Source organism: Cimex lectularius, unplaced genomic scaffold, assembly GCF_000648675.2.
Source record: "Cimex lectularius strain Harlan isolate CLEC.00 unplaced genomic scaffold, Clec_2.1 scaffold391, whole genome shotgun sequence".
Lineage (NCBI taxonomy): Eukaryota > Metazoa > Arthropoda > Insecta > Hemiptera > Cimicidae > Cimex > Cimex lectularius.
This window is the reverse complement of record NW_019394149.1, coordinates 178,053-191,760: the sequence shown is the minus strand read 5'-3', so window position 1 is coordinate 191,760 and position 13,708 is coordinate 178,053. Positions and strand designations below refer to the sequence as shown.

Sequence of the window (13,708 nt, the reverse complement as noted above, 5' to 3'; positions counted from 1 at the left end):
TCATTAAACAACTATAACAACGTTACTTAAAAGTTTCTAAAAACAGTGAAGACGGTATCGTGTCCTGTTTCAAAAAAAAATTGTAGTCTTTTGCTGTTTTTAGCACGTGGATAACGCCCTTCACAGAAGAATAAACCCGTGTTCGTTTGGAATGTTTTAATAAGCAGTTTTATGTATTTCTGATTTATTTAAGAAACATCTATTTTTTACTCTATTTTTACACTTTTTTTTTTATTTTACTCTGTTTTACAGGAGTTTCTTGAATGTATTTCTTATAACCTTTCGAATCAGTTTAATCATTCGAAACCTTTTTGCGCGTGCTAACCGAAAATTCTTTAAAAATTCTTCTTAACGTATATATTTGCCTTTCTGAGACTATAGTTAAAATTGAAATTAAAATGAACATGACTGTTGCGATAACGACGATCATTAGAGTTGGTAGAAGGGAAGACACGGAATTTGTTGAGTTTCAGGTCCTAAGCGAGATGTCAGGGGTGGAGAAGGAATGCAGCGTCACTTAAAGATGGCCAGATCAGAACGTCTGCTGATGATGGGTGCAGGCTGTCCATCTCCCTGACTGTAGCGCACATGATCGTTGGAGAAACAGACATATTTCAATGTTCCAGCCGTTTTGCACTGACGATCTAACTGGCGGAGATGCTTTGTAGTGCTTCCTATTTCTTCGTCAATGTAGATTGGATGGTTTTCTATGGTATTCGATATGTGTTGAGAAGTGCCTCTGACCTTCCTGAGCCTTACCAGTTCATACCTTACCGACTAGTGCTATCATACTTGTAGGACGAGGGTCATCTTTCGAGGTTTCATATGCTCAACCGTGTCGATGTCATCTGGGTTTAACCTCAAACCCAGCCTAGCCCTATTTGTGCCACCAGGTTGGCGGTGGAATATATATTTTATTAAAAAAACGTAGACTTTCAAAAATGAGTTATTGATTAAAAATGCTATAAAGCGCGTATGGTTCAGAATAATCGTGGGAATGCGTAAAACCTCCGGAATCAAACGGATAATCGGGGTGGATTAAACGCTGGGTGGATCGGACGGAAATCCTCCGGCGCGGCACGTGGGAACCAGGTAGGCGAAACCCCGGCACACGTGACTTTCCACCCCCTACCGGCCCGGGGGGATGAAAGTTAATTACACGTGAACTGTCCTCGGCGCCCTCTCATCTTATCGCTCAGTCATCTGTTGAATTGGCTCTCGGCTTGTGCCGTCATCCGTCCTGCTATCTGATCCGACGGGTTTCTCGGCTATTTGTGAAGGGATGTTTTCGGCACGCGCCCAATCGAGTATCACACTCCTGATTATTTGACGTTATTAAATGTAGATATCATATCCTTCTGATCTGGCATGATTAATTCTTAGTCCCTTTTATGTGTCTATTGATGAGCGTAAAGGAATTTTTCCAGTCGTTGCACCGTGCAAAGCAATATCGCCCTCCCTCTTCTAAAATACATCAGATTGGCTTCTAAACATTCTTGTTTTCTTGTAACACGACATCATCTGAGACCAATGGCCGTGTTCTCGAGCAAATGCGAGCTGTGCAACTTTGTGTTTTCTGGTCAATTCTGCTCGAAAAGCCATCAGTCCAAACTGATTTGATCTTATTCAAGTAGTGCGTTCAGAAATTTGGACACCTCGAACTTCCTGGGGCTGATGAATGGCTTGAACAGAAAGGTGTCGGTTTCGCAAAATTCTCGAAGTCAAAAAACAATCGTCTTGTGGTTCTGTTAACCTAGGGCGCCCAGACCCAGTTTTTCGAAAACCTCTAACGGCGTCTCGCAGAGTTTCGTAGGGAACTCCAATGGCAACACAAACCTGATGGAACCTCCATCATCAATAAGTGCCAAACAATGCGCAACATCCTCAGCACCAAGTGGCATATTTATGTTTTAAAATTGAAATTAAGAAAACCAAGATGAAAACAAAACAGTTTATAGCATCCGGATTCAAATGAGACTGAATAAAAAACTTAAAATTACGTAAAAAATAAACATTGAAAAATCCTTTATCCTGGATTAAGAATTAAGTGTGTTTACCTGCAATTGATATTCCCGATTTTAAACAAAGCATAAAAAAATATTATTGGTAAAAACAATGAGACAAATTAAGGGCTAAATTTTCTTCTATCGAGAAGCGGAAAAAAATCAATTGGTCGGAAATTTTGCCTGTTAGTGTAAATATATAAATAATAGCTTTCAAATATGCAATATATGCACAACAAAGATAGAAAACATGTGTCTAATATTTTTCGGCCTAGTATCACCAAAAAGTGTCATTGAAATCCATCGACTCCCCTTATGAGATAAACTCTACAATAATTTATATCAATTAATTAATCAAAATGTAAGGTATTGGTTGAGATAAAAAAAGTCAGTGTCACGAGCGCGATTCGAACCTACGACCTTCGGCTCAATACGCCGCTGCTCTAACCACTTGAGCTATCGTGACTTCGATCCAGTCGGACAACTTCCCATCTCAACCCCACCTATTGAATGTTTCCCTCCTTTTTCGCATTTTTCAAATATCGTCAATCGGACCACGAAGCCAAATCGATTTATTACGCAGGAACTTTAAACGATGTTGGTATTATAAAAATTTAAATAGTCCCTCAATAAAGTAGATCAGTTTTTTTAACAATCTGTCTCTAGGTTGCAAAAAATCACCTAGTGACCTTTCTAGTAGGGACTGATACTCACTCCGCATTAAGGATGATTTCAAGGTTGTGGGATGACAGTCGATTTGATTTTTTTATCTAGGAAAAAAAGATACACTGGAACGTCAAATGATGTTGGTATTATAAAAATTCAAATAGTCTCTCAACAAAGTAGACCAGTTTTTTTAACAATCTGTTGCTTATAAACGCGCCCAGAGGAATATCGAGTACTCAGGGGAAGTGAATGAGATCAGACTTCTATGTTTCTATCGAGTGTTGTGTTTGGGTTAATATATTGGAATGAATGTAATTTATTAGCGTGAAAGTAAGGGATTGCTTATAAACGCGCCCAGAGGAATATCAAGTACTCTGGGGGACTGAACGCGACCAAACATTCATGTTTGCGGTGATGTATTGTATGTTTTTTCTATTCTGTATTTGACACCCTGAGGCACAAAGTGATTGGATTGTTGTTGTTGGATATCAGTCGATTTAATTTGTTTATCTTGGATAAAAAAGGTACGCAGGAACGTTATAGAGGTTGGTATTATAAAAATTTAAATAGACTCAACAAAGTAGACCAGTGTTTTTGACAATCTGTCTCTAGGGTGCAAAACATCACCTAGTGACCTTTCTAGTACGGACTGAATTCCACCCACGCCTACATTTTACACATGAAATCAAAAACAACAAAAAATACCATTTTTAGATACACTGGTAATAAAACAATCAGATGGCACATTAATCACAGATTGGTATCAAAAACCAAGAAACATAGATCGCTACCTCCATCCACTTCACACAATAATAAATATGGCCAAAGGGTAACTTACAGAATGATTACCTTAAGCCATGAATCCTTCCACCACAAAAACATAAAGATATACAAACAGATCTCCATAACAATCTCTACCTTAAACACATAATTAACAGAATAATCAACAATTACAACTCAACACTAACACCATCCACTATTACTAATAATACTACATTAAGTCTATCGAATAAACAAACCAACATACATTTTCATACCATTTATCCAAGGCCTATCACGTAAATTAAACTCATTTCTTTTGTCCGATAACTTCAAAATAGCTCCCAAAAATTATAAACCAATTCAAACACTTTTTTCCAAAATTAAAGATCCCACACAATAACAAATAAATCTGACGTAATCTACAAGATCAACTGTTTAAACTGTCCAGCAACTTACATTGGTCTTACATCGCAATATCTGGAAAGGATAGTAAAGCAACATGTCTACTATTGCAAAAAACCTAAGCAAAATCCTACAGCACTCGCTACCCACCATTTTGAACACCAACATAATTTCGACTTCAAAAATCCAAAACACAGAACAATACAAATATAAACGTAATTTCTTAGAAATGGTTTATATCAACCGAGATAAACACAGCATCAATTACAGAACATATACATGTAAACTCAGTCGCAGCATCGCCAATATCATTAATCAAATTCAATACAGATAACATACCTACATCATCACATTACATTCCACACATCAAATATTTTTCACATAGTCTAATTTCCCAATAATTTAGCTTTCCTTTTCCTACTTTATCCCTTTATAATCCTGAAAGGATAATCTGACCGAACCATTACCAACACATTTTTTCCCATCGTCGGCTCTTTTCACCTCAAAGAAGCCGACGCCTTGTACAAAAATGTCTTTTTTTCTATACCGACTTCCTTCCCAACCCCTTCAAAATCCAACGTATATAAACACAAAATAGCAAAATCTCACTGACACTCTCGACACGACAGGCAAGAATGGCACAATTACACACAAGACAAACACTTTGAGTGTGTAGAAATACTTTGAATATATAAAAAATATATTTTGCATTGTATAAATTCACTTTTCCAAATCCAAAATGTAATTGTTATATGTAAACAATGTTTGTAAATCCCTGGCCCTGAAGATGATCTCAATAAAGATCGAAACGTTGGCAAGATAAAGAAAATGTTTTTCTGAAACCTACATCACACCAAACCGCATCTCACGATTTCTAAATAATAAAAAATACACAAGAACGTTAAAGAGGTTGGTATTATAAAAATTTAAATAGTCTCAATAAAGTAGACGAGTTTTTTAACAATCTGTCTCTAGGTTGCAAAAAATCACCTAGTGACCTTTCTAGTAGGGTCTGATACTCACTACCCATTAAGGACGATTTCAAAGTTGTTGGATGACAGTCGATTTGATTTTTTTTCTACGATAAAAAAAGATAGGCAGGAACGTTAGAGCGGTTGGTATTATAAAAATTTAAATAATCTCTCAATAATGTAGACCAGTTTTTTTTAACAATCTGTCTCTAGGGTGCAAAAAAAATCACCTAGTGACCTTTCTAGTACGNCTCTCGGGGTGCCGGTGTTTTTGAAAACAACAAGGAACGTCGGGTTCGAATGCAGGGCCGCTGGATTCGAACCCGGGACCTTTACCTTACAGTGATGAGCGCCGTGTCCACGCCTAAACCGTTGCGGCCACCGAAGCCCCGAAAACCAAAACCAACCCTAACCATAAACTCTAAAGCCTTTAAAGAATGCTTAAAACAAATCTGATTTTTTTTTCAAAAAGATTTTTCTTTCACCTATTTTACTGATCGCTTGGTCATAAATTATGTAATTATTAAGATTTTGTGAAGAAATGAAAAAGTAAAGTAGGCATTATTAAGAAAGAAACAAATTTCATGTTCTTATTATGAACCTCTCACAATCCCTGGATATTAATTTTTGGAGCGATAAAAAAAAATTAGAACTTTTTGCCAAATTTTGTCTTTCTTCGAATTGCCTCAGATTATTTTCAAAAATCACAAAAATGACGATAAACTAAAAAAAGTCTCCGCCAATTTACTTGAAACTTTATAAATATTTAGGACCTTTTAAACTCACATAATAAAATAACGATGGCTTTTGAAAAGAAATTACAACGGGAGATATAAAATAAAATGTTCGAAATATTTTTATCGATTTCATCCATATTTTTCTCAACTAAAGGCTTTAAAAGGTGTTTAAAACAAATCTGAATTTTTGTGTTTTACAAAAACATTTTTTGTTTTACCATTTACTGATCGCTTGGTGATAAATCATGTAACTAAATAAGATTTTGTGAAAAAGCGAAAATGTAAGGTAATATATGTTTTTATGAAAAAACATTCGTTTAGTGCACCTCCCAACACCCCGGATACTAATTTTCTGGGGCAAAAAAAAATTGAAATAATTTTTTCCAACAAATTTTGCTTCGGATTATTTTCTACAACCTAGAAAAGTCTCCAAAAATCCAGCTGAAACCGTGCAACCAAATAGGGCCTTATAACCTACATGTAATGAATTTGGCTTTCTTCAATAAATTAGAGATATAAAATAAAACGTTTGTGGTTATCCATATTTTTCTCACTTAAATTTGTACAAAATATAACAGGCGTTGATAACTGCTGGAAGCAGAACAATTCAGCTTTACAATAGTTATCATAATGTTGGATTTGAACAAATTCGAAGGAGTTTTGATTTTTTAAGCTTAACAAGGAAAATCTGCGAGAGAAAAATATGACCTAATCCAACCCAAAAATGTCTTTTCTTAAAAAGAATTTGGTTTATTGTAACTTTTGAACTATTAAAGTATGAAAAAAATGTATTATTCAATGGAGCCTTCGATAAGGTAGATTTTGATCAGAAAGTTTCTCTACACAGATTTGGAAAACAACACAATATTATAGTTAATATCCTTATTGACAAAGCAATCACAAATTATAAAATGTGGCAATTATGTATCGAATCCAATAAAAGTGACATTTGGTGTTCCTCAGGGAGGAGACTTATCCCCTGTTTTATTTACAATTTTTTTAAATTATCTCCCTCTTTACATTAAACATAGCAAAATTAAGTTGTTTGCTGACGATGTCAAGTTATATAACTCCGTGACCTTGGACTGTAACTTGCTCCAGAGACGAGACCGTTTGGCTTTATGGTGCCACCACAATAAAATGTACCGGAATGTACAGAAATGTAAAGTTATGACATACAGAAGAAATACAAATAATATTAACAAAGAAACCCACGCCTTCTACAAAAATGTCTTTTCTGTAAAGACATCCTTCCCCACCCCTTCAAAATCCAACGTATATAAACACAAAATAGCAAAATCTCACTGACACTCTCGACACGACACGCAAGAATTGCACAATTACACAAAAGACAAACACTTTGAGTGTGTAGAAATACTTTGAATATATAAAAAATATATTTTGCATTGTATAAATTCACTTTTCCACATCCAAAATGTAATTGTTATATGTAAACAATGTTTGTAAATCCCTGGCCCTGAAGATGATCTCAATAAAGATCGAAACGTTGGCAAGATAAAGAAAATGTTTTTCTGAAACCTACATCACACCAAACCGCATCTCACGATTTCTAAATAATAAAAAATACACAAGAACGTTAAAGAGGTTGGTATTATAAAAATTTAAATAGTCTCAATAAAGTAGACGAGTTTTTTAACAATCTGTCTCTAGGTTGCAAAAAATCACCTAGTGACCTTTCTAGTAGGGTCTGATACTCACTACCCATTAAGGACGATTTCAAAGTTGTTGGATGACAGTCGATTTGATTTTTTTTCTACGATAAAAAAAGATAGGCAGGAACGTTAGAGCGGTTGGTATTATAAAAATTTAAATAATCTCTCAATAATGTAGACCAGTTTTTTTTAACAATCTGTCTCTAGGGTGCAAAAAAATCACCTAGTGACCTTTCTAGTACGGACCGATACTCACTACCCATTAAGGACGATTTCAAGGTTGTTGGATGACAGTCGATTTGATTTTTTTTTCTAGGATAAAAAAAGATAGGCAGGAACGTTCCTTAGTGCGGTTGGTATTATAAAAATTCAAATAGTCTCTTAATAAAGTAGACCAGTTTTTTTAACAATCTGTCTCTGGGGTGCAAAAATCTAGAACAAACTAACACCATCGCGCTCGTCACAATAGCTTTTTTTATTGAAATCACAATAGCTCAAGTCGTAGAGCAACGGCGTATTTAGCCGAAGGTCGTGGGTTCGAATCCCGCTCGTGACACTAACTTTTTTATTTCAACCAATACCTTACATAAAGATTAATTAATTGAAATAAGTTATTTGTCCAATCGGACCACGAAATATAATGGATTTAATAATTTGTATATATAATTAATCTAATTATAACTGATATATACTGATATATACATGTCTATATATCAAATTAAAGCAAAAATTATAAAATAATTTTAGGAATAACTTCGCAATAAAAAGTAAACATGTAATTAGGGTGTAAACAATGTAATTTTTTGACCAATATTTCGTTGTTGTTTGTTGATCTTCACTTCTTTGCTTGTTATATTTGTCCAGTTTATATATACGTTATATTTAACCAGTATATTTTTTTTCATATATAAAATTTTGTGCCTAGTCAGAAATCCTTGACATATTTGAATCCCAGCTCCCGGTTTGAAAGAAGAGATAGTAAAGTGTAACTTATTTCAATACAGGCGATACGTCACCGAAGGCTATGAGATAGGCCGTGTATAAAGTCGGAACTGTTACGATCCGTCGCATTCGCGAACATGTACAGGACTTTGCTAGTCACCGTTTCCCTTTTGACGGCCCAGGAAGCTATCGCGATCTGTATCGGATACGCTGGAGCAGTGCGTGCCTTTTTTCCTCATAGCAGGGTATATTTTTGGCCTTTAATCCGGTCTTTTGTTGCAGTGTGAGGAAATGATGGCCATGTCGTGCTGTTTCTACCCGTTTGTCGGTTGCCTTCAGGACACGAGGAATTCGACATCGTGCATCTCGATACTCGACGCAGTCAACCTGTCTCCGGAATTTACGAGTTTAAACCCGTTCACCCCGGCGTTGCAAAATTTTGAAAATGCGTCTTATATGTTTTTAATGGAGTTTGCACCCCTCGTGAATCCATTCTTGAATCCGATCACGGATCCTTTGGTCCTTTTCGGTTGAATACTTCCTTCCTTTGGGAAAACTAATAATATTTATGTGTAAATAGTGTAAATAAACTTATTTTGGAGGATTCATTTCACATATTATTTTCCACCCTAAATCAAAAGGTTAAATTGTGATTCAACTTCATGTCTGATCGGTAATAAACCTGTAATTTTTTCGATGCCCTCATATATTTCGGAAGGGGTTGACAAAAGTATAAAAGCATACAAAAATAAGGATTACAAATTTTACGATTTTATAGCATATAAAATTATAAGGTGAACATAAGAAAACAAAAAAAGAGGTATTAACCAAAAATAATTACAAAAAATGAATACCTCAGTGATAAATTTGATCGTTAATAATTAATTCATTATTTTCGTGGTCCGCTTGACCAATTAATATATNAGAAGACAAATACTTTGAGCCCTGAAGATGATCTCAATAAAGATCGAAACGTTGGCACGATAAAGAAAATGTTTTTCTGAAACCTACATCACACCAGACTGAATCTAACGATTTCTGAATAATTATCAATTAACGGTCACTAATTACCACACACATCTTTCAATTAATTAATCTTTATGTAAGGTATTGGTTGAGATAAAAAAGCTAGTATCACAAGCGGGATTCCAACCCACGAAAAATGGCAAAAAAGAGGGAAAATTCGAAAGGTGTGTTGACATGGGAAGTTGGTGTCCGAATGGATCAAAGACAACTATTATTATTATTATTAACTAATTAATCTTTATGTAAGTATTGGTTGAAATAAAAGAGCTAGTGTCACAAGCGGGATTCGAACCCACGAAAAATGGCAAAAAGGAGGGGAAATTCGAGAGGTTAGGTTGAGATGGGAAGTTGATGTCCGAGTGGATCGAAGACAATTATTATTATTAACTAATTAATCTTTATGTAAGATATTGGTTGAAATGAAAAAATTAAGTGTCACGAGGTGGATTCGAACTCACGGCCTTCGGCTAAATACGCCGCTGCTCTACCACCTGAGCTATCGTGACCTCGATCCATTCGGACATCAACTCCCCATCTCAGGTGGTAGAGCAGCGGCGTATCTAGACGAAGGTCGTGGGTTCGAATCCCTCTTGTACCATAAACTTTTTTCATCTCAACTAAAAACCTTAATTAATTGTCATATATTAATTGGTCAAGCGGACCACGAAAATAATGAATTAATTATTAACGATCAAATTTATCACTGAGGTATTCATTTTTTGTAATTATTTTTGGTTAATACCTCTTTTTTTGTTTTCTTATGTTCACCTTGAGATGGTTATGGTGACTTCAATAAAAAAAGCTAGTGTCACGATATCTCAAGTGGTTCGAGCAGCGGCGTATTTAGCCGAAGGCCGTGAGTTCGAATCCTGCTCGTGACACTAGCTTGTTTATTTCAACCAATACCTTACATAAAGATTAATTAGTTAATAATTAAGCTTAATTGTCCTTCTTTGAAATTAATCAGCATAATTTATATTTGATTTTATTACAAGTGAGAAAATTTAGGATGAAATAAACAAAAAATATTCAAAAGTTTTATTATTTATCCTTTATACTGAGTTATATAAGAAGATAGTGCTTATGCCATTAAATATAGTTTATATGGTTGGACTTGCAAAAATATCCTATGAATCGGGGAAGTCTTTTTAATGTAATCATAATTTTTATGATTTTAAAAACAAAAAAGGTAACTGAATTTGGGAGGCGAAAAACTTAAGAGAATTTTTTTTTATTGACCCAAAAATTTGTATCTAGGGTTTTTCGTGCTGCACAAAACGACAAAAATTGTTGTCTTGTAAAAAAATTTTAACTTTTTCCTTATTTATCCACGATGATTTTATTGGTTTTTTAACGCCGAATACAAGGATGTATCAACGTTCAACCATTCGCAAGTTATTCATAAAAATATTATTTCCAAACATAGTTTTTCTTATGAGTCAAAATGCTTTTTGACTATGTAAATCCGCAGATCTACCCAAAAAACCACTAAAGAATTCATTTCGGCAGTTCTTCCTTCATGAAATGTATTCCATGTCGAATGGCGTCCTGTAGCTAATCGAACGATTAGATTTGGTCTTCAGTTTCTTACAATTTACGGCAAGACCTTTGTAAAATTCTTATTTTAGTGGAAACTCCAAATTTTTGACCAATTTCTCTCGTGCAGTGGCTACAGAATTAGCTGCAGAGCAGTTGTCCCTTCTTTTCTAACCAACTCTTCTTCAGGACATAATCTTATCTCATTTTAAGAAAACTATAAATTGTCTATTTCTACTGAAAATTCGAGCGATTTTTTGAAACTGTAAAATTTTTCTGGAGCAATAGGCTAATAGGCGATTTCTTAATCTCCGATAACACTTTCCAACGTCGCTTTGTATAACATAGAAGAAAAAATATAAAAATAAATTAAAATATTTTTGAATAATAATAAAACGTACAATTCAATGTTATCAGGAAGATAGGCACATCAACAAAAACAGGGCGGTATGTACTTTTCATCCGATATTCTGTCTAATCGGTAAATAAACATCCAGATTCTAGTCAATTTAAGGATTTGTAAATTTCCTTGTTTTTCCCAAGGTTTTTATTTGATTCGGATAAACTTTTATTCTTAAAAGGTATTAGATAAATATTGCAAAGAATTACTTGTGTGGACGGGTATACGTCACTCGGGAAATTCAATTGAAATAGAAAGTAAAATTGTAAATGTAATTTGTTTAAGAAAACTGGACACAACATTTTTAACCATCTTAATTTTTAATCATTTATGTTTTTGATAGAATATTGAAGTTTATAACAGATGAGAAGGGACCCGATATCGATACCAATAAATAAATAATATAAATTTAAAAAATTATTTTTCGTCTATTAAACAAATACGTAATAAGAAAACAATGTTAACTATTCAAAATTATAATTTTCGTTTTTTGACTTTTATTGATGTCTTTTGCCAGTGTAATACACAAAAAAAGAGCACGTAACAGAATTAAAATGAAAGAGAAACTTTTCGGATTTAGGTACAGGATTGTTCAATTCATTTTATTACCATTTCAACGGGGGAGGATTAAAAAGGAGGTTTAGGGATAAAAGACGCCCTTTCTACACAGGTAGAAAGGTTCAACGGGGTAGGTCACCCCCACCAAGTGCGAACTTTCCCTATTTAATGGATTCTCCGACTGCCCGAAAGTCATTTCGTTGCAAGCCTGCCAACATGAACAACCAACTTCTCAAACTGCATATCAAAGCCCTCCTCGAAGCTGCGAGGAATGTGAGAAAGGAAGAGCAGTCGAAGAAGAAAGGTGGTTATAACCCGGCGGCTGAGTTCTTGAAACGTCAGGGCCTGTTTGTGATCGGGAGACACAGGAGGAGCGATTTCATCCCAGAAATCGTTTCCTCTACGCCGAGAGCAGGGAGAAGAAGAGGTAAGTTAAATATTTATCATATCCTTTTGGCTGAATAAACTAATTGAACCCAAAAACTTACTTAAATACAGTTACAACAGCTCAATTGTACAAAAGAATATCTTCTAATTATTTGAACTTTTAATATAAAGATTAGACGTTCAAATTCAAGATATATGATTACATAAAATGAAAATTGATAATTTGAAGCATGTTAGTGACTAATTTTTAATTTTTTTCAGGACTAAATTGCCTTAACACCTGCACTTTGCCCCCGATACATCCAAGGGCCAAAACTAAAAAGGCTCCCGCCGGCAGTGCGTTTGTAACCACTTTGTAAACGCATTTAAAAGAAACGTAAGTCCCGTTGTAACTTTACAGTCTTATTTGAAAAGTTCCATCAAACTAGACAATTCTATAGTGCTTGGATTTTGTGTACATAACATTAACTTAAAAATCTGTTATTTTCAGGAGGTTGGAAAAGACTGGCGGACTTCGACTGCGAAATTGCCTTGACGATTTATGTTAAATAAATGATTTTATTTACGAAAACTTAATATGCCTAATTTTTTATTTACCTACTTTTATGTTGAAACAATTTTGAATTATAAACAACTATATTGTCGTATATTGAGATATATAAATATATTGTTGAAAAAAATACATCTATATTTCTAGGCCATTTTTCACTTATTTTATTGATAGGAACTAAATATTCAGCTTCGCTAAAACCTTGGGTTTCTCATGATACGCGACTTTTTGAGGATTCTGATTTGTCAAACTCTTTGTAAAAAAGAATATAATTAGAGAAAAGCCTGTATTTCCAAAAAGAAAAGAAAATCCAATCGTTAATTATATATTTGCTAAAATAGATTGATCAAGCTTTCCATAGATTTTGATACTTTTTTTTATTACCTTCAAAATTTGTATTTAAGGGCTTAAGGTAACAAATCTGAATTTTTATTTTTTTTACGAAAACACTTTTTCTTTTACTATTTGCTGATCGCTTGGTCATAAATTATGTAATTGTTATGATTTTATGAAAAAGAGACAAGTAGGTAAATATATTTTTTTAAGAAAGCAACAAAATCGATATTCTTTTTGCGATCCTCTCAAAATCCTTGGAGACTAATTTTTTGTGGCAATCAAAATATAATAAAATAATTTGTTTCTTAAAAATTCTTTTTGCCTCAGATTATTTTCAAAAATCACAAAAATGGCGATAAACTAGAAAAGACTCCACCAATCTACGTGAAATTGTAAAAATATTTAGGTATTTTGAATCTACGTAATGACTAAACTTTCGGTTTTGTAAGAAATTTAAACCGAAGATATAAAATAAAATGTTTAAGGTTTTTTATTGATTTCATTCATATTTGTCTCAACTTTAAAGACGTTAAAGGAGGCTTAAAACAAATCTGATTTTTTTTAAAGATTTTTCTTTTATCCGTTTCACTGATCGCTTAGTCATAAATTATATAATTGTTACGATTTTAAGAAAAAGAGACAAGTAGGTAAATATATTTTTTTAAGAAAGCAACAAAATCGATATTCTTTTTGTGATCCTCTCAAAATCCCAGGAGACTAATTTTTTTGTGGCAATCAAAATATAATTAAAATAATTTT

General features: G+C 33.9%; 2 protein-coding genes across 2 annotated transcripts in view; both read left to right on the top strand.

Annotated features, from left to right (window-relative positions):
• LOC106668223 overlaps positions 1 to 8,765 on the top strand; it is a 49,935-nt gene extending 41,170 nt beyond the window's left edge. Inside the window, exons 2-3 of the mRNA XM_014396754.2 lie at positions 8,219 to 8,374; positions 8,439 to 8,765. Of these exons, the coding sequence (XP_014252240.1) occupies positions 8,294 to 8,374; positions 8,439 to 8,690 (333 nt within the window). The 5' untranslated portion in view covers positions 8,219 to 8,293 and the 3' untranslated portion in view covers positions 8,691 to 8,765. The remainder of the gene's footprint in view (positions 1 to 8,218; positions 8,375 to 8,438) is intronic.
• A 2,679-nt stretch (positions 8,766 to 11,444) lies between these two features.
• LOC106668222 lies at positions 11,445 to 12,601 on the top strand. The gene is made up of 3 exons (XM_014396753.2): positions 11,445 to 12,103; positions 12,325 to 12,439; positions 12,554 to 12,601. Exons 1-2 carry the CDS (start codon positions 11,845 to 11,847, stop codon positions 12,420 to 12,422), a joined length of 357 nt encoding a protein of 118 aa, XP_014252239.1. The 5' UTR covers positions 11,445 to 11,844; the 3' UTR covers positions 12,423 to 12,439; positions 12,554 to 12,601.
• The last annotated feature ends 1,107 nt before the right edge of the window (positions 12,602 to 13,708 follow it).

Bases quoted from the DNA above. Each gene is read 5' to 3' on its own strand.
- LOC106668222 (XM_014396753.2), top strand. From the start codon at position 11,845: ATGGATTCTCCGACTGCCCGAAAGTCATTTCGTTGCAAGCCTGCCAAC. The intron at 12,104-12,324 runs GTAAGTTAAATA...AATTTTTTTCAG, and splicing joins GAGAGCAGGGAGAAGAAGAG to GACTAAATTGCCTTAACACC.